The sequence below is a fragment of the Kogia breviceps genome, chromosome 6, assembly GCF_026419965.1.
Source record: "Kogia breviceps isolate mKogBre1 chromosome 6, mKogBre1 haplotype 1, whole genome shotgun sequence".
NCBI lineage: Eukaryota > Metazoa > Chordata > Mammalia > Artiodactyla > Physeteridae > Kogia > Kogia breviceps.
Window position 1 is genome coordinate 131,125,827 of NC_081315.1, and position 21,998 is coordinate 131,147,824.

Sequence of the window (21,998 nt, forward strand, 5' to 3'; positions counted from 1 at the left end):
TATATATAATAGATTATTATAATTATGTACATATATATACTGTTATGTGTGTAAACCTAAACTTTGAATTCTTGTCACATACTAATTATGCTGCCAGTGCTTTTCAAAAGAAATTACATTTGATGCTCAAAACTACCACATGAAAGGAATACATACATATATGTATAATACTTTATCGATAGAGAAGACTTAGAAAGGCTAAGAAACTTTATGAATTTAAGTACTTGAATGAGATCAAAATGCATGTCCAAGGGAACTGTGTTCCAAAGTCCAGTTTCTAAACTATTACTAAATCACTGTATTCTAGCAGCCCACAGTGCAGTGCCTTATGACCGTAGCAAATCTCAGGAAGAGGTAAAAAAGTTTCAAAAAATCAAATGGGGATATTTCAGCTTTACAAATGCAACAACAGTTGATTGAGATTTTAGATAATAATGATCAGTTTATGCCAGTAATTTCTTGAGTCACACACAAAAATAACACCTTGTTGATTTGCATTGAACTAAATCGTTGTAAACTGATTCTACATCGACAGACCTGAGCGAGAGTCCCTTTTGGCCTTAGCAAGAGCTACAGTGTGCCTTGTATCACCCACATCCCCCCAGGCTATGTCTCACCTTCCACCTACTGTAGGATAATGGAAAAAGTGCATGTTGAAGTCATAAAGGCAGAAGTTCAAAGTCTCCATGTACCATTTATAGATTGCATGTTTCTCTGTGCAACTAGATTAGCCTCCCTTAGACTCAGATTCCTCATCGATAAAAAATGTAGTACAAAACCAGACTGTTAGGATTGTTCTGAGGCTTAAATGGGAGCGTATATGAAATGCCTTGTAGTCTGCTGGGTACACAGTAAGAACACAGTTAAGATACTGCAAAGTTGTAAAGAACAGCATAGGTGTTTAGCTGTTAAGAAGGTAGCACAAGACTTGATCTAAGTTCATAACCTTAAAAGAAATTAATGTGGACCAGAGAAGCAGGAGAGAGATGCATGAAAGGATGAGAAGTGAAACAAGACTCAAATAATACAAGTGGGGAAAACCTGGGCATGTGATCTCAGCAGTCTATCCATTTATACTGTCCCCTATGTTTCTCTTATCTCTTTCTTTTTGTAACTTACAAGAATAAATTTGATTGAAACTGGTATTATAGATATTGTGAGATATTAAAGAATATCTCATATTTAAAATATACTATTGATACACTTTTATTCTTTTTTTTAAAATAATAAATATATTACCTACTTTTAAACAGAAAATCTTACGTGCAATAGCATAAAATAAAGAATAAGAATTTATAGTACCGAGTTCCTCTATGGATTATTTAGTTCCACCTGGGCCAGAAATTACATCATTTGCCTTTCAACACATTGTTCATTCTAATATACCATGGTCTTCTCACATGCAAAGCAACCAAATCAAATTTACATATATTTTGCATCCTTCTTATTTTTATTTGTGAATGCTTAAGGGAACAAATATTTGAGTGAACCCTGACCTTTGCTGTCATAAAGCTGTAAGAAAGCTTGTGGCACCATGAAACACTTGTTCCAACCCCTATTAACTTATTTGGTCATTTCTACACCTACCGATAGAAGCAAAGTTTCCTAAAGTAAAATCACAGAATTCTCATAATCCAGGTGTCTACAGACTTTCTCCAAAAGGTAAGGCAATATGATTATTTCATGAGTCCTGAATTTCTAACTTTGAGAAATTATTTACAAACCTTGTTATTTTTATTTTGATAAAGGGAGTAGATATCTTCTACTGTGTAAGCATAGTCATTACACTTTGTAATGAGTCATTTCTGGTCCAGGAAATATAGTCAGTGCTGTTCTTACTCCTGATCGTGACATGTGGGTGTGTCAAGGGGTGTTCAAATCCGAGTGATACCAAGTACTTTATCAATATTAAAATCATTTCTCAACCAAATTCCTTCTTTATTCTTCTTCTATTTAGCTCTCATTTTATAGAACCTCTATTTTTTTTAAAAAAAATAGCTCCCAACAGTTCATTATGCCTCTAAATAGGATGAAGATGCTGAAATGTTTGTTTTAAATGATGAACTTCATAGGAGAAATGTGCACTGGCTGCAATGCAAGGTTTTTCCTGCTGTTTCTATTAGGCACTTGCTGTTGCTATGTTTTTATGGACACAAACCAAACTATAGAAACACCAGTTAGTTCCAACGAGGGCATTTCTTTGTTGGCATAAAGGAGAAAACTTTGAAATATGTCTAGTATCTCGCTGCCCTCCAACTTAAAAAATTATGGACCATAGCCAGCTTCTGAACCTTCAAGCTTAGCTACTTCTTTCCTAGCTGACCTCTCAGGAATATATACAGACAGCTTTTTTCTTCAGAAAGAAGAGAGAAGCTATTCTCAGTGGAAACTCTTCCCCGCTAACCACTCTGGTTAGCATCAAAATATCCATGAAGATGTCATACCTCTCCTTACAACAAGAAAGCAAAGCAACATGGCCATATGAGGAATAGCAAATGAGAGAATTAGTATCTAGGAATGTCTCTGTATAAATAATCAGTTCTTGAGTTGTTCTGGATAGTCAGTATGTGTCAAATACAGTGTTTGGTCTTTAAAGAAAAAGATCTTCCACTGACCTTTCTGGTATGTTACGGCGGACAGCAGAAAAAATAATTTTTAGATTCATTTAACAGATGTTCATTTGTGATCCTGGCCGCTGACCACAATATTAGAGAAAGACCCTGATTTATGCTCTCAGGCTGGTTTATTTAAAACACAATAGTCTTCTGGGTATATTCTGGGGACTTGCATGATTTAAGAAACCCACAAACCTTGTGAGGACCTGCTTGAGGTCGTGGGATATCTCACAATAAAGATTGTTAATGCGATGTTCACATAAAATTTGAACTCGCCATATCCTTTCATTGTTGTGTGATCTTACTGGTAATGTTTTTCTTGACATTTCTGCCTCGGTCATTAAATTATAGTAAATAGATGTTGCAGCATTAAAACTGGAAGAAATATGCCCATGTCTGCCCTCTGCTTTAGTTATAGGATCATTGGTGGAAATTCTCAGTTCACCATCAACCCATCCACAGGACAAATCATCACCAGTGCTTTGCTAGACAGGGAAACAAGAGAGAATTATACTTTAGTGGTTGTTGCCAGTGATGCTGGATCCCCGGAGCCTCTTTCCAGTTCCACCAGCGTGCTCGTCACGGTGACTGATGTCAACGACAACCCACCAAGGTTTCAGCATCACCCGTACGTCACACACATCCCGTCTCCTACTCTTCCAGGTAACCAAACCAGCTCGGAGGTCTCATAGATAAATAAAAACTATACATTGGACACTTTCTATAATTACATTGCTGTTATTTTTACGTGTGTATTTCTGATATAGCCAAACTTGGCAAATCCTCTAAAATTCAACTCTTGCCTAAATAAACTGAAGGAACATCGAATCTTGCAAATTAATTCTTTCTTCCCAGACCAATTGTATTTAAGGTTTTATAATCGCCACACCTTTCCTAGTGCTGTTTCTTAATTTTACTCAAATATTGTTAAAGATTAGAATAGATTTCACTTTGTAGTCAAGGAGGGTTCTGTCCTGAGATGTAATTTCTGTGTTCCTTGATAGGAGGGACATTATCTCTTTTTCCATGCCATATCCAAGCACCTGAAACATTATCTGGGAAGTAATAGGCCTTCTACTGTATTTCTTAGTAGAAAATGAATATTTTATTCAATGCTTCATAGATAAGTTTTCAAAAGGTTTAATGAAGGAATCCTTCTAGTTAATTATCACTGTAAAATTTTTACTCTAGTTTTGATGAGTGAAGTTTTTCTTCTGTTAGTATGACTATGAAGCTGTTAGTGAACCACTTTCGTATTGACAATATGTATTTATCTTTCTGCATCTCTTTTAAATTTAGTTGGGTTTTGTTTGTTTCTTTGCAAGGAATGGCCTACTCTCTTAGGCACTACACAAATCATCTGCCATTGGTAATTTTTGTTTTTTTAATTGGTAATTTTTGAAATGAATTTTGAAACAGGAAAATATACAAATAAAGGCCATAATTAATTTTCCTTGCTTTAAGATAGTTTTAATAAGAAAAACAAAAACACAGATGCAGGATTTCTCCTCTAGTGATCTTTGATCTTCTATTCATTTGAGAAGGTCTAATTGATACCAATTGCAAGTATAAAATCCATCAATTATTGTGCCAAATTTCTATCAAAAGGAAATGTCAATAGTGAAGTCATAAATCCCTGACGACGGCCTTCAGCTGAAATGATGCTGGCAGGCATGATTCTATCACACCCAATGTGTGGTGATGCAATATAGCATCTCCTGTACAAAGTGAGTAAGGCTTAAGCATTTTTTTCCTCATTAGACATATTATAATTAATCAGAATCACTGGCCTTTTTAAAATTAGAGACTTTTCACTTGTGTCACAAACTCTTCTGTTAAGGGTAGGAGTGCAGGTTTGGGAAAGGTTTCTGAATAAGTTTATCAAAAACACATCCTTATGGCAGCTTTTCAGTGTATCTCCTCTACAATCTGTCCAATTGGCCCTCATCCCAAGCATTGACTTTTGGAATCCAAATTGAGTCCATTCTTCCTCAGTTCTTATTTCTTACTACTTTATAATTGTTTATATATGTGTGTGTGTATGTGTGTGTGTGTGTGTACTTTATAACTGTTCATATGTGGTGTGTGTGTAATTTATAATTGTTCTAATATATATATGTATGCACGCATACATATATGTATATACTTCATCTCCATATGAGAATAGTTCATAGATAAAAGAATTTTGCTATAAAACAGTGGGTATAAGGAATCAACAGTAATTTTTTAAACATATTATTCTTGTTGACATGATTACATAAAAGGTAATTCAATAATATTTTAAGACATAATAGAGCAATTATTTTTTCCCCCATTGGGCATAAACATAGTTCTTAGCAGAGCTCCTGTATTATTGTGTTTGTTGGAAGTTCTGTTATGTACAGATTTTTCTCCTGGGAACTATAATTTGGAAGGATTAGCCATTGCTCTTCCCTGTGCTTCTTGCAAAGGCATACTGAAAATTATTAAATTCAGTAGACTGTATGGGTTTTCGGTAGGTAATGGCAGGTCAGTTCCTGAAGACCATTGTTAGATTTGACTGGGGAACTTCAGAGACAATAGAAGAGGTACTGTTCTCCCCTAGTAATCATGGGGAAATAAAGTTATATCAGGTAGCAATATAGTGTTTTATATATAGTTTTAATATAGTGTTTTAACTTACTATCAAATGTTTTATTGGGGTTCCACGAGATTATAACTGCACACTCCCTCTTTTATAGGTTCCTTCGTCTTTGCGGTTACTGTCACAGATGCTGATTTTGGACCCAATTCTGAACTACATTATTCTCTTTCGGGTAGAAACTCTGAAAAATTTCATATCGATCCACTGAGAGGAGCTATTATGGCAGCCGGACCACTAAATGGCACATCAGAAGTGACGTTTTCTGTACATGTAAAAGACAGTGGCTCATTTCCAAAGACAGATTCTACAACAGTGACTGTTCGATTTGTGAACAAAGCAGATTTCCCTAAAGTCAGAGCCAAAGAACAAACTTTCGTGTTTCCTGAAAATCAACCAGTAGGCACTCTTGTCACTACCATCACAGGGTCCTCCTTGAGAGGAGAACCTCTGTCCTATTATATTGCAAGTGGGAATCTTGGCAACACGTTTCAGACTGATCAGTTATCAGGGCAGGTGTCCATTAGTCAACCTCTGGATTTTGAGAAGATACAAAAATATGTTGTATGGATAGAAGCCAGAGATGGAGGTTTCCCTCCTTTCTCGTCTTATGAGAAACTTGACATAACAGTATTAGATGTCAATGATAATTCCCCAGTCTTTAAGGAAGATCCATTTGTATCTGAAATATTGGAAAACCTTTCTCCTCGAAAAATACTTACTGTTTCTGCAGTGGACAAGGATAGTGGAGCCAATGGACAGTTAGACTATGAAATTGTTAATGGCAACAGAGAACATAGTTTCAGTATCAATCGTGCTACTGGTGAAATTAGAAGCATTCGACCTTTAGACCGGGAAAAAATATCTCGGTATGTGCTTACCATAAAGTCTTCAGACAAAGGCTCCCCTTCTCAGAGTACCTCAGTAAACGTCGTCATTAACATTTTAGATGAAAACGATAATGCCCCCAGGTTTTCGCAAATATTCAGTGCCCACGTTCCTGAAAATTCCCCATTAGGGTACACAGTTACCCGTGTCACAACTTCTGATGAAGATATTGGTGTAAATGCAATTAGTAGATATTCTATAATGGACACCAGTCTTCCATTTATGATTAATCCCAGCACTGGGGATATTGTCATTAGTAGACCTTTAAATAGAGAAGACACTGACCGTTACAGAATCCGAGTTTCTGCCCACGATTCTGGGTGGACTGTAAGTACAGATGTCACAATATTTGTGACAGATGTCAATGACAATGCTCCAAGATTTAGCAGGCCATCCTATTACTTAGATTTTCCTGAACTTACTGAAATTGGCTCCAGAGTGACTCAGGTATCTGCCACAGACCCTGATGACGGATCAAACGGACAAGTGTTTTATTTTATAAAATCTCAGTCAGAGTACTTCAGGATTAATGCCACCACAGGAGAGATTTTCAATAAACAGGTCTTAATATACCAGAACGTCAGTGGCTTCAGTAACGTGAACATCAACAGACATAGTTTCATAGTGACGTCTTCAGATCGAGGGAATCCTGCATTACTTAGTGAGACAACGGTTACCATCAACACGGTTGACAGTAACGACAACGCACCACGATTTCTTACAACTGCATATTTTACTCCAGTCGCCAAACATGTGAAAGTTGGTACAAAGTTAATCAAAGTTACTGCAGTAGATGAGAAGGATTTTGGATTGAATTCTGAAGTGGAGTATTTCATTTCGGATGAAGATCATTGGGGAAAATTTAACTTAGACAATAACACGGGGTGGATTTCGGTAGCAGCTCCCCTGATATCTGACTTGAACCAAAACTTTTTGATCACTGTCACCGCGAAGGATAAGGGAAACCCTCCACTTTCATCCCAAGCAACTGTTCAAATAGTTGTCACTGAGGAAAACTACCACACACCTGAATTCTCTCAAAGCCACGTGAGCGCAACCATCCCGGAGAGCCATAGTGTCGGGGCCATCGTCAGAACCGTTTCTGCGAGAGATAGAGACACAGCTATGAACGGCTTGATTAAGTACAGTATTTCCTCTGGAAATGAAGAAGGCATCTTTGCAATCAATGCCTCCACAGGTGTATTGACACTAGCCCAAGCTCTAGATTATGAGCTATGCCAGAAACACGAAATGACTATTAGTGCTACAGACGGAGGCTGGGTGGCAAGGACCGGTTACTGCAGTGTGACTGTAGATGTGATTGATGTGAATGACAATTCTCCGGTGTTCCTCCCTGATGAATATTTCCCCACTGTTTTGGAAAATGCCCCCAGTGGGACGACAGTCATCTGCCTAAATGCAACGGATGCCGACTCTGGAACCAATGCTGTGGTTGCCTACACTATACAGTCATCCGACAGTGACCTCTTTGTCATTGACCCCAACACAGGAGTCATCACCACGCAAGGCTTCTTGGATTTTGAAACCAAGCAGAGCTACCACCTTACTGTGAAAGCTTTCAACGTCCCCGATGAAGAAAGGTGCAGCTTTGCCACTGTTAATATACAGTTGAAAGGGACAAATGAGTATGTGCCTCGTTTTGTTTCCAAACTTTACTATTTTGAAATCTCAGAAGCAGCTCCTAAAGGTACTATTGTTGGAGAAGTGTTTGCCAGTGACCGTGATTTGGGCACCGATGGGGAAGTGCATTATTTGATTTTTGGTAACAGCAGAAAGAAGGGTTTCCAGATCAACGAGAAGACTGGACAAATTTATGTTTCTGGACTTCTTGACAGAGAAAAAGAAGAAAGGGTATCTTTGAAGGTACTGGCCAAGAATTCTGGCAGCATTAGGGGTGCAGACATCGATGAGGTCACTGTCAATGTCACTGTGCTTGATGCCAACGACCCACCCGTTTTCAGTCTAAACATCTACAGTGTTCAGATCAGCGAAGGGGTCCCAATGGGAACTCATGTGACCTTTGTCAGTGCCTTCGACTCAGACTCTGTTCCCAGCTGGAGTAGGTTTTCCTATTTTATTGGATCGGGGAATAAAAATGGCGCCTTTTCCATTAATCCACAGACAGGACAGATCACCGTGACTGCAGAATTAGATCGAGAAACGCTACCCGTCTATAATCTCACGGTTTTAGCTGTGGATTCGGGGACCCCCTCAGCTACAGGAAGTGCCTCCTTATTAGTCACCCTGGAAGATATAAATGACAACGGGCCTCTGCTGACCATCAGTGAGGGAGAAGTTATGGAAAACAAACGCCCCGGAACTCTGGTGATGACCCTTCAGTCCACGGATCCTGACCTCCCTCCAAATCAAGGCCCCTTTACCTATTACCTGCTGAGCACGGGTCCTGCCACCAGCTATTTTAGTCTGAACACTGCTGGCGTTCTGAGCACGACTAGAGAGATTGACAGAGAGCAAATTGCAGACTTCTATCTGTCCGTGGTCACTAGGGACTCCGGTGTTCCTCAGATGTCTTCCACAGGAACCGTGCATATCACAGTGATAGACCAGAATGACAACCCCTCACAGTCTCGGACGGTGGAGATATTTGTTAATTATTATGGCAACTTGTTTCCTGGTGGGATTTTAGGCTCCGTGAAGCCACAGGATCCCGATGTGTTAGACACCTTCCACTGCTCCCTGACTTCGGGAGTTCCGGGCCTCTTCAGTATTCCAAGGGGCACTTGCAATCTGAGTTCGCAGCCAAGGTCCACGGATGGCACGTTTGATCTGACTGTCCTCAGCAATGATGGCGTCCACAGCACGGTCACGAGCAATATCCGAGTTTTCTTCACCGGATTTTCCAACACGACAGTGGACAACAGCATCCTCCTGCGTCTCAGCGTACCGAGTGTAAAGGACTTCCTGACGAACCACTACCTTCATTTCTTACGCATTTCCAGTTCGCAGCTGACTGGCCTCGGGACCGCTGTGCAGCTGTATGGGGCCTATGAAGGGAACAACAGAACATTTCTCTTGGCAGCTGTGAAGCGAAACCATAATCAGTATGTGAATCCCAGTGGTGTAGCCACCTTCTTCGAAAGCATCAAAGAGATCCTCTCCCGGCAGAGTGGAGTGAAGGTAGAGTCTGTGGATCACGACTCCTGTGCCCCTGGCCCATGTCAGAACGGAGGGAGCTGTGCGAGGAGACTGGCCGTGAGCTTCGAGTTAAAGAGCCACGAGAGCCTGCCGGTCATCATCGTGGCAAACGAACCTTTGCAGCCTTTCTTATGCACGTGTCTGCCAGGCTACACGGGCAGCTGGTGTGAAATCGACATAGACGAATGCCTTCCGTCCCCTTGCCACAATGCTGGGACCTGTCACAATTTAGTGGGAGGCTTTTCATGCAGCTGCCCAGATGGTTTCACTGGCAGGGCCTGTGAGAGAGATATCAACGAGTGCCTGCCTAGTCCCTGCAAGAACAGTGCCGTCTGCCAGAACTTTCCAGGAGGCTTCAACTGCGTTTGCAAAACTGGATACACAGGTATGACAGTGTTTGGCCTTTTTTTCCGCCAAGACTTTAGCCATATCACGTATCATAGAAAGTCATGAACTTTGTCATTTTCAAATGATTTTCCCTAAAGCATGGTCAGAATCACAGCAAATGCTTTAAGCATTTACTATGGGCCAGACACTGTTCTAAGCACTTTATCTGTATTTATTTCACTTACTTCTCACAAGAAACCCACGAGGTAGGGATAGTGATTTTCCAGGTTTTACAGAGGAGGAAGATGATGTAGAGAGAAGTTGAGTTGGTTTTCTAAGGTGACTCAGTTGATTTGCTGTAGAGTCGGGATGTGAGCTCACACAGTTTATTCCAGAGGTTAAGTTCTTGTCTTGTACAAGAGCAAAAAGAGCATCTTCAAAAAAGTGTCCTAATGTTAAAGGACATGGTATATTTAAAGTATAAGACCTGGGCTATTTTATGTCCTGAATACAGTTATCAACTATTGTTGTTGGTTCCTTCATTTTATCATCATCATTTTCATGAGTTTTTATCATAATTATCATTAGGATTATTGAAATTTGACCCACACTGTGAGGAGAATGAAGCAAGAGCTGTGGTTTAGATTGAGATTAAAATGCCTTGTTCTTTGTAGTAGTCGGTTAGAACAAACACATCATAGGCTGATTCCTAAGGTAACTGAGCCACAATGTACCTTGACATTTTAGAAACAGAGTTAAACATATTGAGCAAATTTGTTTGACTAGTCTTTGGCATCCTAATAGGACATGATGTATGTTTATAAATATATCTCTGTTTCTGTCCCTACCTATCTATCACCTTTTTATTTATTAGCTGATCTGTAGCTAGTGCCCCTTCAAATGTGTATACATTTATGCTGTTGATAAGTTTGCGGAGAGACAATTCCTCTGCTGTAATTTGCACAGTATACATTTTTAGAGCATATATATTACATTGGGTTGCCCTGTAGTGTTTATGAACACAATTTAAAGTACAGTGAAATAGGTAAAACCAGGATATATTTTTTTTTAAATTTGGTAGATGTTTTGCAGAATACTATTTTAAAAGAAGTTTTTCAGAAAATATATTTGGATATCATATTTTAAAATGACGCCCATCGTGTGTATACTTATAATTTTATATTTGGAGGATTGAATTGCTTGATGATGATATAAAGCAAGTTTGAATAAGCCAAAGCAGATCTCATAAGCTTTGCCTTCTAACAAAATAATGTCCTTGAAATGTAAAGAAAAAAGGCGCAGCAAACATATGAGTGAAAGAATCCAGGGATTTGACAGAACTTGACTTAGCTATAGCTTTTGGGAAGTCCCCTTAGCTTGCTGACCTTCAACTCCTCCATGTGTAAAATGGGAATAATCATACTTACTTATCTTTTAGGGTTGTTGTAATGAGTAAAAATAATGTTTTTAAAACACCTAGCACAGGGCCCAGCTTTCAATAAGTAGCAATGCTGACTAGTAACGTTGTAGTAGTGTTAGTATAATGGTAGATGTAGAGGTATGCCATAGGATTTCTATAAAAGCAAGCCTCAGTGGCAGAAGCCAAGTGTGAGTCTTACCAGAGATGTACTTGTAGGATCATGAATAGCAGGCTTACACACATGTTATGAGTTCAGGGTTTCTAGAAAACTTTCCTCATTCTTTCCCACCCTTCTCCCCCCACCAACCACACCCCCGTTACTTCCTCTGTTGGGAATTCAACAATAAAGATTATTTATTAGTCCCATTTTGGTGTAATATACTGATTCACACTTAGAGTGAGCTTACGCTTAGTTCTGGAATGAAGGAAGTGTCACTGCATTGGCTAGTAGATGGGGAAGAAGGAAAGTGTGTTAGCAAGGCACCCTATGCTGATCTCAGCATACATGTTACTTACTGCATGAAGGGACACAGAACTAGCCCTTTCGCTTCACTTCTCTGTAGTCTGTTTCTTTATTTGTTTCATTTTATTTAAACATACACCACATCCTTTTCTAAATGTAGTTGTTGAAACCCTTAAGCATACTCTCCTTTCATCATGAAATATTAATAACATTTACCGAGTGACTATTTAAAACTGCTTAAAGCTCCTTGCATCACAGACATTGTTATTCACTTAGTTATTTAGTCAGTTCTTCTCACAACTCTATTAAATGACTATTTTTATCATTCCCATTTAAAAACAAAACAATTTGGATCTTAGAGGGATTGGAGATGAAATAACTTGCCTCCAGCATGGCACAGAAAGTGATCTGAGTTTTGACTAAAAGCTTTACTCGGGACCCTCTGCTCTTTATATGCCTGTCACGTCTCATCACACTTTGATCTGCACTTGCTAGAGAGTATTGCTAGTGGGCCTGTGATAGCTTCTCAGAATTTTTTTCCCATTATTCTACCTAAACCGCACAAAAAGCCTATGAGATAGGTATTGGAAACTTCAAACTGCATAAGAGTGAAGGTCAGGAAAATTCACCCATAACCTCAGCAATAAAGATTTTGCAGGTATTTCCAGAAACCACATGCTTTCACCCTTCAGATATCATTCAACTCTCACCCACTGGCAGAAGCTAAACCTGAGTCCTGCTGGAAGGGAGTCTGGAAAAGTGATAGTTTTCCAACTTCCAGTCCCTGCAATACAGAAGGATGGAATGGAGCTGAGCGTCAACAGAGAATATCTGACATAGAAAGATCCTCCTATTGCTCCTGTTTTATGTTGTAGGAAGCTGAGCCTACACCCTGGTGACTCTAGGCCCAGAGCTGCCAAAAACGAGATCATCACCTCTTTCTCTAAGGGACATCCTTTGAAGTAATGTATTAATTTTACATGTGGTCCCTCCTCAGAGCTCACTTGAGTCCCTGTTTGCATAATTGGAGATAATCCAATTGATCAGGAATGATATAAACACATAATTGAATGCTTCATATAAATCTTACATTTTAAAATTAATGTTATTCTTTGTTTCCGAATTCTATGTGCAAAGTCCATCCAGTAAAACTAGCAGATAATTAAATTCTGATAGTTTTATTTCTTTGTTTTGTTTTGCAGAAAACAGTATATGAAAACCATGCAGACAAATTGTTAACCCACACACTAAATTAGGAATGCATTGTTTAAATGTCTGTAAATGTTTAATGTTCTTTGGAAAGGTAATCCCTCAAGTATCATTTTGAGTTACTTTTTTCCAGCTAGTCTTTAGCAGGTAACCTGACTCAGGAAGGTGGAGCTAATGCACCAAAACATCTTAAAGAACCAATCAGAGCTAATAAGTCATAAGACAAAATTCATACTTAAGCACAAGTGTGCCTCACAGAATGAATTTTTAAATATTCATTCTGGCTAGATTTTACTTCTGTTAACATTAAGTATTAGTGCCTTAGTGAATTCTTCTTCAAAGTCTGTATGTATTGTATTCAGATTTTTTTGGATCATCAGAATTATTTCAAAGCACCTATATTTTATACTCTACTAGTGTGGACTTTCACTGCATTTTTTTTTCAGTGATTTTTAAAGTCGGTGGCATTACAAATTGGAGCTGTTAGAGTTTATCAACTTTCTGATTAAAATAATTCTCAGCCGCTGCCCCCCCATCACACACACACACACACACACACACACACACACACACACACACACACACACTACTGAATATTTCATGTAAAGCTAGAGATTGTGCTACAGATTAGAACAGTGTTTATGAATTGATGCAAGTTGAGAGACTTTATCCTAAGAATACCCCACAGAGAGCGGTTAAATATTAGCTCAACAGGGAATCTTTGTGGAGAACATCCTATAAGGATGCAAGTAGAAAAATGAAAATTATGGAATGATTACAACAAAAAGATATGAAGCGATATAGTTATTATCATATTGCTACCATATTCCTGATATATTTATTTTTTTTAAGTTTATTTTCAAGTTTGTGGCTATAGGGTCACATAATAAATATGGAATAAGAATTTTTTTTATTTAATGACTTTAGAGAAAACTAATTTGTTTGTATAACTTGTATTTTGGGTGGGTTTTTCTTTGTTACTAGAAAAATAACCGAAAAGAAATTGAGAAAAAAATTACTGAGACTTCATTTTCTGTTATAATCACTTCATGTTTCACTGTTAAGAACATTTTCCTATAATTTAATTTTATATTAATAGCACTAAATGAAGCTTTGGTTAGCTATATGTAGAGTATATTAGAAAAGATGAATAAATTTTAATATAGTCTAGAACATGTGCAAACTGAATGTCTAGATTTTCACAGAGTTTAATAGTATAAGAAATTGCATCTACTGTCAATATGCCCCAGTAAATTGAAAGAAAATATCTTCCATATTATTCATGCCTCAGAAGTTCAGGGAACCCTGGAGGAAAACATCAGCCTAATAACTACAAATCTAATATTTCTCTTCCTATACAAATGAAAATTTCTTGCGTTTAATAAAACACTCATTAGAAAGCACAATTATAGTCAGTAACCACACAGCATTTGTCTTCCTCCTCCCAGGTTTTCTGTTTGCAGTACACCCTGCATTAAATCCTTCATAGTACTGAATGGTGTTATAAAGGGCAGCATGTATATGGAACTTATTTCTAAATCCTGGTCTCTCATAGCAGAATTAGTTCATAGCACCTTTAACCTTTCCTGTTCACTTTCACACATCTGGATGCATTTTAGGTGTGGTATTTGTAGTAACGCCAGGAGTGTATTCCCACAAGGAGTTTTCCTGTGCTCTCTAGCAAGTCCCAGTATTTCAGGGAAGGATGAGATTTGTCCATTCATCACTTTTATGTCACTTGACAGTATAAAAAGGCCCGCAAAGTTATTTACAGGTTGTGCATAGTAATTTTACCAAGAAACTTGGCAAACATTTGCTTTCACGAAGATGGGAGTTGTAACTAAGAGTCATTCTTTTAAAATCACAGCAGTCATATATTAATGTTGTCAATGATCATGTGACCAGGAAACCAAAGAATATAAACAAATTTTATTTCCAAGAGTAGAATTACACAGTTTGCCTCAAATGATACATTAACTTATTAAAGCATTAATAACAGGTTCTAGTAGCTTAAAAGCTTCTTATTTCTGTGGAAAATAAGCGTGTATTTGTAAGCTTATCGTAGATATTATGTATATCATTATATATAATCATTTGTAGTCTCATTGAGATCGTATTTGTGTGTTTTAAAATACGAAGGTAAGACCATTTTTGTTTTTTCTTTTTGGTTTAATTACTAGCGACCCTTATTTAAGCATAATATTTCTGCTTTGTTTCCATGTGAAAAACCATAATGCTAATTGATCAGGATATTTAGATGAGCTATCTTCATAGTGCCTTTCATTTACATAGCATGCAAAAAGCAGCTACTTTCTATTAAAATAATAAAAAATCCTATAAGCATAAACATTCAGAATATATAGTGTATATGTATTATGGAAGTATATTTCCTAATAAAATAATCAATTTAGATATAAAATGAACTTTGTTAGTTCCACATGGTCCTCCTTCTCTGCTGTGTATAAACACAAGAGATGCAAAAGTATTACTTGTGGTGATCTAACATATATATATGATCTAAGCCATTAAACTGAAGCCTACACAAACTATGGGGTATCAGAAATCATCATATCCCCATAGGGTGGCTGAATTTAACAGGCAAGAATAAATTTAGCACAATTATACCTAACTTAACATTAAAATGTGCTATTGCAGTGAGTGAAACTTGAATATATATCCTTGTCGAAAAGATCAGAGATGATCACATCAGATTCGATTTATGTTCAACACTTCATCACACCTTCTGCCCCAGAACATGAAGACACATGCTAAATTTCTCCTGTAAGTTTAAACTGTAATCTTGAAAAGTCTGGATTTACCTTGGCCTCCTATTATGCATTCACTTTCATCTTCACCAATTCCCATTCTCCATGTGCTAGGAGCTTACACTTCCGAAAGCACATCTCCTTCTATCTCTAATAAATAATGTATATCAACACCATTAATTGATGAATGTCAAAGCAATGAGATCACTTTATTCCTCTGAACAGCTGCTCTGACAGTTAACATATCTTAATAGAAAAAGGCTCCTTGAGTTCAGGAGACATAAATGCCTTTCTCTGTGCAAGCCCTATCAGCATACTTCCAAGCCTCAAGGCACTGACAAATATTGTTAATTGACTTGCAGCATTAATTAAGTTAATGATGCAAAATTTTGTTTCACGCTGCTCCAACACATCAGATTGTTTGTACCAGAAGCATGTTAGAGTCATTCAAACTGCTGCATTCTCTGATAATCATTATGCCATTAACATAGATGTGTGCAGAACAATACAGAATTTGTTGCTGACTTTTAATTGGGTAATAGAGCATAAACTTTCCAAACCCTAGAAATACGCGTTTAAAGACTTTTTGATTCTAAGTAAAATCATGACATCTTTCCCTCACGTGTAATAAAAAATGTACTTTTAATAATAACTTAAGTTGCAACATTGAGTTTTCAGACTGTATCTTAGAATCTAGTACAGCAACCTCTTTGAAATTTACTAATTATAAAATAAAAATATTAATAAATGGAGTACTCAAACTGAAGTTTTGAATGGTAAATAATTTACATACTCTAACAACAACAAATAAGACTATTTTACCCAAACTCATCAATAAATTCATTTGCATAACCCCTAGAAAATTCATTTCTTAAATTTTTGACAAATATGAAGATAAAACTCTGGCTTAAAATAAAATGTCAAACGAAAGATTGAATTTTCTTTCTCCTTAAAAGAAGTTCATTCTCAAACTAATATTTTCTCAGTTTGTAGCTGCTTCTATTTATGTAGTCACTGTATGTTTTAACACATGAGTAAGTCGTATTTATTTTGGGGTCTCTTTCCGCCTCTTGCTTTGGACTAACTGAAATAGCTCATAGTTTGTATTTGAATTAAATTCAGATGTCTGTGTTAAAATCGTATTTTGTAAGGGGTAAGTAAAATAACCATTTTATATAATTACTTTTTTTAAACCCTAAATTTCTTTGTTGTTATTGCTATAGAAACCAAGATTCAAGGTGGTCTTTTCCAACAAGATTCAAAAAAGTAGAGAGTTGAGATTTACAGGATCAATGATTTGGGTTTTTATAGTCATACATTGTTCTTGGAGAGCACATAGGTCCAAATACTTGAGTAAGTGTACATGACCACACCCGCTAAACTGATTAGCCTTTGTTCCCCATTTCTAGGCTTCAAGAAGTGAAGTTTGGGATTTTGTAACCTATGTATATGTGTTCACAACATGAAGGTTATACTGACCATACCTGTGAAGAATATCAGTCTATATCCTTAATACATGCTACTTTCAACACAACTCTAAAAGAAATTTTCAAAAAAAGAAGGAAAAGAAGAAAATAAAACCTTACTTAGTACAACGGCACATGTGAAAATTACACATAATCTTACAGTGGAAAAAATGGAAGGACTGGGATGTGACTTTCCTGATACTAAGTAAATAATCAATAGTGTAGTCAATAGGTCTTATTTCATTCTCTATTGAGTGGTATCAGTATTGTATCAAGGGAAAAAAAGTACACTTCTCTAGAACAATCTGTCACAAATCCAGTTAGAAAACACCAGAGAAGAGAGTTCTCCCATGGCACAGCAACTCTCTGGTGTGATAGTTTGTATGGGCTTAGAATAAATTTGCCCTGCCTGTTTCTCTAGTATGACTCATTGCTAAAGTACTTAAAACTCAATTTCTGTGCTTCTAGATTGTTAACTTGTTTATTTTCATTATTTCCCCTTAGAATAGAAAGGTATTCTGAAATTGTACTGTTTTGCCTTGTAAGGAAATTCCCAATTTTATTTATAAAGGAAAAAATGTTGTGTTTATGACCCTATGATGTAGAGAATCATGTTCAGTTAGTAGTGTCATGAAATCTGACTCACACTTATAATTTCTAACAAACCAGCAAGTGTGGCTACAAAATCAAGCCACAAAAGCAGAAATAAATTAAACAAAAACTTTGACTGTGTTTCAAGCATAGTTATTATGATGAAATGGATTATCTATGCACAACATGGTCTAGTTGTGCATATAAAATTTACCCCCTTTCATGAGACGTTGAATAAAGGCATTAGTGCAGTCATGCTGGGAAGTAGGTAATAGCTTTACAGAAATAAACTCTCCCTCCTGTCAATGAATGGAAATTAAGAACTCTAAGAAATGTCTTAATTTCTTAGGAAATTAAGAAATATCATTATTTCCTCAAATTAGAAAACTAAAACCAATTCTAACAAATATGTTAAATTATTACAATATTTATTATAGAACAGTGATATTAGAACAAATTTACATTTGTATACAAAACCACACAACATCACAACGATAACAAAACACAGATGGGACTGGCCTTATACCCTAAGTTTTGCCTACTAAGTGATTAATTATTCAGTTATAGCTGTCTGAAACCTGGATATGGGAGCAGAGTTACAGTAGTCTGTACCATAGTTTTATAATTTCTTAGGCAAGAGATTACCCTCCAAAGGCTTCTTCTCCACCATCTGTGAAATATGTTTCCTGTTGTGTGGATCAATTTCCCCCACTAAAGTGGAGACACCATGTAAAGACACTTGTCTGCTTTTTAACTGTCAGACCTTCATCTTCTAGCATGCCTGGCCCATAATAGGCACTCAGTCAATATTAACAGATTCAATTAACAAGATGATGTATGAGAAGTCTTTATACACTGAAATATATGCTTGCTAGGTATTATTGGTTTAGAAGAAAGACAGAGCATACATAATCTATAGTCAAGAATAAATTTTCATAAATATTTGAAAATGTGTTTGATGTGTCTTTTTATTTCTTACTCTACAACAGGTGAGTCAAAGTTAAGGAATATTTCTTGAGAGTAAAAGGATTGTAATTTGGCAAATAAGCTAAATGAGATTCATTATTACCTTTGAGAAATCTGAGTTAAGGAAACCTCGATGGTGAAAATTATACTGCAGAAGTTTCAACTCTCCAGTTATCATACATGAAAAAACTGGCATCGACAAGAGAAAATAAATTCAGTGAAAACATTTAAATATGTTCACCATTTGTGACTTCCCTGAAAACAGTAGTTCCTTCCAAGATGATTATGTAAATTACTTCCTAAATATTATAATGCACATCTTTACAATAGGACAACTGAATAAGACTTTGAACTCGGTTATAATATTCCTATGTCCTCATGTCAAGTAAAATGTTCTTGTATTTCTTTTCTCCAGAGATAGGCTCTCTCAGGATAGACTATTACATATGGTCATGCAGTAATGGTATTAATAAATTTATGTAAGGATTTTTTTAATGAGTTTGATGCTTTTCAGGGAAAATCTGTGAATCTCCAGTCAATTACTGTGAATGCAACCCCTGCTTTAATGGTGGTTCCTGTCAAAGTGGTGTGGAGTCATACTACTGCCATTGTCCATTTGGTGAGTAAAACTTAGTGGTTGATATAAAATATCAATCTATTTTGGTGCACAGTTTAGCAATTTTGTTTTATCGTGTCTTGGAGTGACTAAGAAAATGTTAGTCGTTTTACACAGGAGGTTTTAGCAAAATAAAATCTCAAAGGTTTAATATTTTCTAAGTTAATTATGGAAATTCCATTGAATATATTGTTTTGATCATTACTGGAAAGTAATCAACCAAAGATAATTAAATCTGATGTTGTCTCCTCAGGACATTTCCTCTCAAAAACTTGTGTATGCCTTCTTTTTAGCCTAGAACCTATCAAATGAAAAATCCTTTAAGAACTATTTGACATCACTTTCTACTAAAATCTTTAAGACTAGTCAAAACGTTTTTGTTTTGTTTTGCTTTAGCTTCTTTTGTTTTTTGCATTAATTCAACCACTTCAGTGAGAACGATTTGGTAACTTGACATGCAATTTTCATGTAGGCTTTGTAGATAGTGTCGTGTAACTAATCAAAATTCAGAATGATGTGTTCTGTTAAGGAAGAGAATTGTTAAAAGAATTTTTTCATATGCATGCATATTTATTCATCATAGTGGAATGAATTAAAAGATTCCTTCTAGGTCTCACCCAAATGTTACCCTACTGGGACAGCCAAGAACTATGGGAACAGCTTTGCAGGAAGCTTTTATTTTAACTTGCTTTGTTTCATAGGTTGGTGATTATTCCATTTATTTAAAAGCTGCTTTACTCCACAATATAGTATTCTTCTCCAGAGGCCCTGCAGTAGTTAGAGACTCTGTCTTTCTCCATAAGCAAGAGAGGAGGATTTTTTTCTAGTCTTTCCTTGAATATATTTATTACAGTGCTACATGGACCTGAAAAGTGAATCTCAATGTATAGTAGAGAATAGAACTTAAAAAGAATTTCAGGTTTCTAGTAACCAGTAAATGTAACATTCATTCATTTTCAAGTAATTCTATGACTATCTAGTTTTGTTTTTCTAAAGAGCAATATCAAAAGAATGATAAAGAAAAACAGAATATAAAAATATCTAATTGTGAGCCTTGTATTTTAGCAATGGTTCTGAGGCCCAGAAATTGAGGGCTTTGTCTACAGTCAAACAGTGAAAACAAAACAAACCAACCCCAAAATGATATATTGACTAAAACACAATTTTATTTTCAGTCCAGGATGATATTCACAGCACCTCTCTTTTTTAAAACTTCTTCAGATTCTCACCAACAATACGCTTGAAGCAGTAAAAGTAGATCAAGGTCGAAATAACCACAATGTTAGATCTCCTAAAATGTCTTTCTTTCAATTATCTCTGTTTTATTTTAACTTTTTATTTTATATTGGAGTATAGTTGATTAACAATGTGGTGTTAGTTTCAGGTGTACAGCAAAGTGATTCAGTTACACATATACATGTATCTACTCTTTTTTCAAATTCCTTTCCCATTTAGGTTGTTACATAATATTGAGCAGAGTTTCCTGTTCTATACAGTAGATCCTTGGTTATCCATTTTAAATAAAGGGTGCTGCTTTTGACTGATAACCAAAATCAAGTTTCATGGTTTTAACTTGTGTTTTGGAAGGAAAGATAATGGGATTGGAGTGGAAAAATTATTTGCAAGTGACTGAACCAAAAGTTTTTACATTTTTAGAGATTCTTTTGCATTCCATTTGTACATATGAGGATTTAAGATAGATAGTTGATAACAAATAAGAGCAAATTGTTGCAGCATTGTAGCTGATACAACAGTGATTGCCTGTTGGGTGGAAGTGTTTTGGTGTCCAAATAAACCTTCCCCTCACCATACCAGAGATCCTCAGGGATAGGGGACTAGCACAATAACATAAATTAAAATAGACACAGATCACATGTAGCTGGCGGAGCGCATTTACCTCCCTATTCTTTCCAGTGGCAAAGGCAAAAAGACATTATTTCAACTTAGACATTGTTAGTTGGGAACAGATGCCTTAAAAAGAAAGCAAAACAGAACAAAAAATCTTGAAACAATATAGATTTGAGAAAAGAGAGATAGAATTAAAAGGAAAAAGTATTGTCCTTTACAAATTGAATGTGGGTGAAACATACAAAATAATGGCAGATGGAATGCCTCAGGCAAATAGCTGGAGGTAGTTACACATGCATCCTATAACAGAACATCTTAACTATAATTTTGAAGTTGGAAAAACTTTTACACCGTTTCCCTTTTCATCAGTGAAAGATTTGCTGTTTTGGACTAATTTATTTTTTTAATTTTTAGATTTTTTTTTTAGCTTATGTTTTATAAAAAACATAAAGTGCTTAAGACTTTATAAAGAAGAATCTATATAGCTATAACTTTATATATATGTATAACGTCATATACACACACAAAATATTTCTTATTAAAGTAATTTAAATCATTTATTTTTACCTTTATGTAGATTTATTTCATGGCATTCTATTTGGAAGGCAGTTTTGAAATCCTCATTAAAATTATTTCAAAGACAAAATTTTACATTTCTATAGAAACAATAACAAAAACCCTTAGAAAGATAATATATTCTATAAAAATATTATCATTTTTGAAAGTACAGTGTCAATTTAAATAAAATGTAGAACATATTTCCAGTATATACTTTCTACATATATTTATATTCAAATTTTAAATATATTTTCATAGATTTATTAAAATTTAATCATAAGAGACCTGACAGAACACACAGTAAAAATTTCTCTCTAATAATGTGTTTCAGTTGTATGCTTTATTTTTCCTTTCTATTTAACTTTGATTACTTTTTCTGCATATATAAATAATATATATAATAAAATATGTTTAATATAAACTTGAAAATTTATTATATATAAATATAAGTTTTATATAAAATAGAAAT

The 21,998-nt window shown here is 35.9% G+C and overlaps 1 protein-coding gene across 1 annotated transcript in view; it reads left to right on the plus strand.

The window, feature by feature from the left end:
• FAT4 (FAT atypical cadherin 4) overlaps nucleotides 1–21,998 on the plus strand; it is a 172,616-nt gene that overhangs the window by 126,106 nt on the left and 24,512 nt on the right. The window contains exons 8-10 of the mRNA XM_059066306.2: nucleotides 3,028–3,278; nucleotides 5,336–9,685; nucleotides 19,022–19,126. Coding sequence (XP_058922289.1) covers nucleotides 3,028–3,278; nucleotides 5,336–9,685; nucleotides 19,022–19,126 — 4,706 coding nt within the window. The remainder of the gene's footprint in view (nucleotides 1–3,027; nucleotides 3,279–5,335; nucleotides 9,686–19,021; nucleotides 19,127–21,998) is intronic.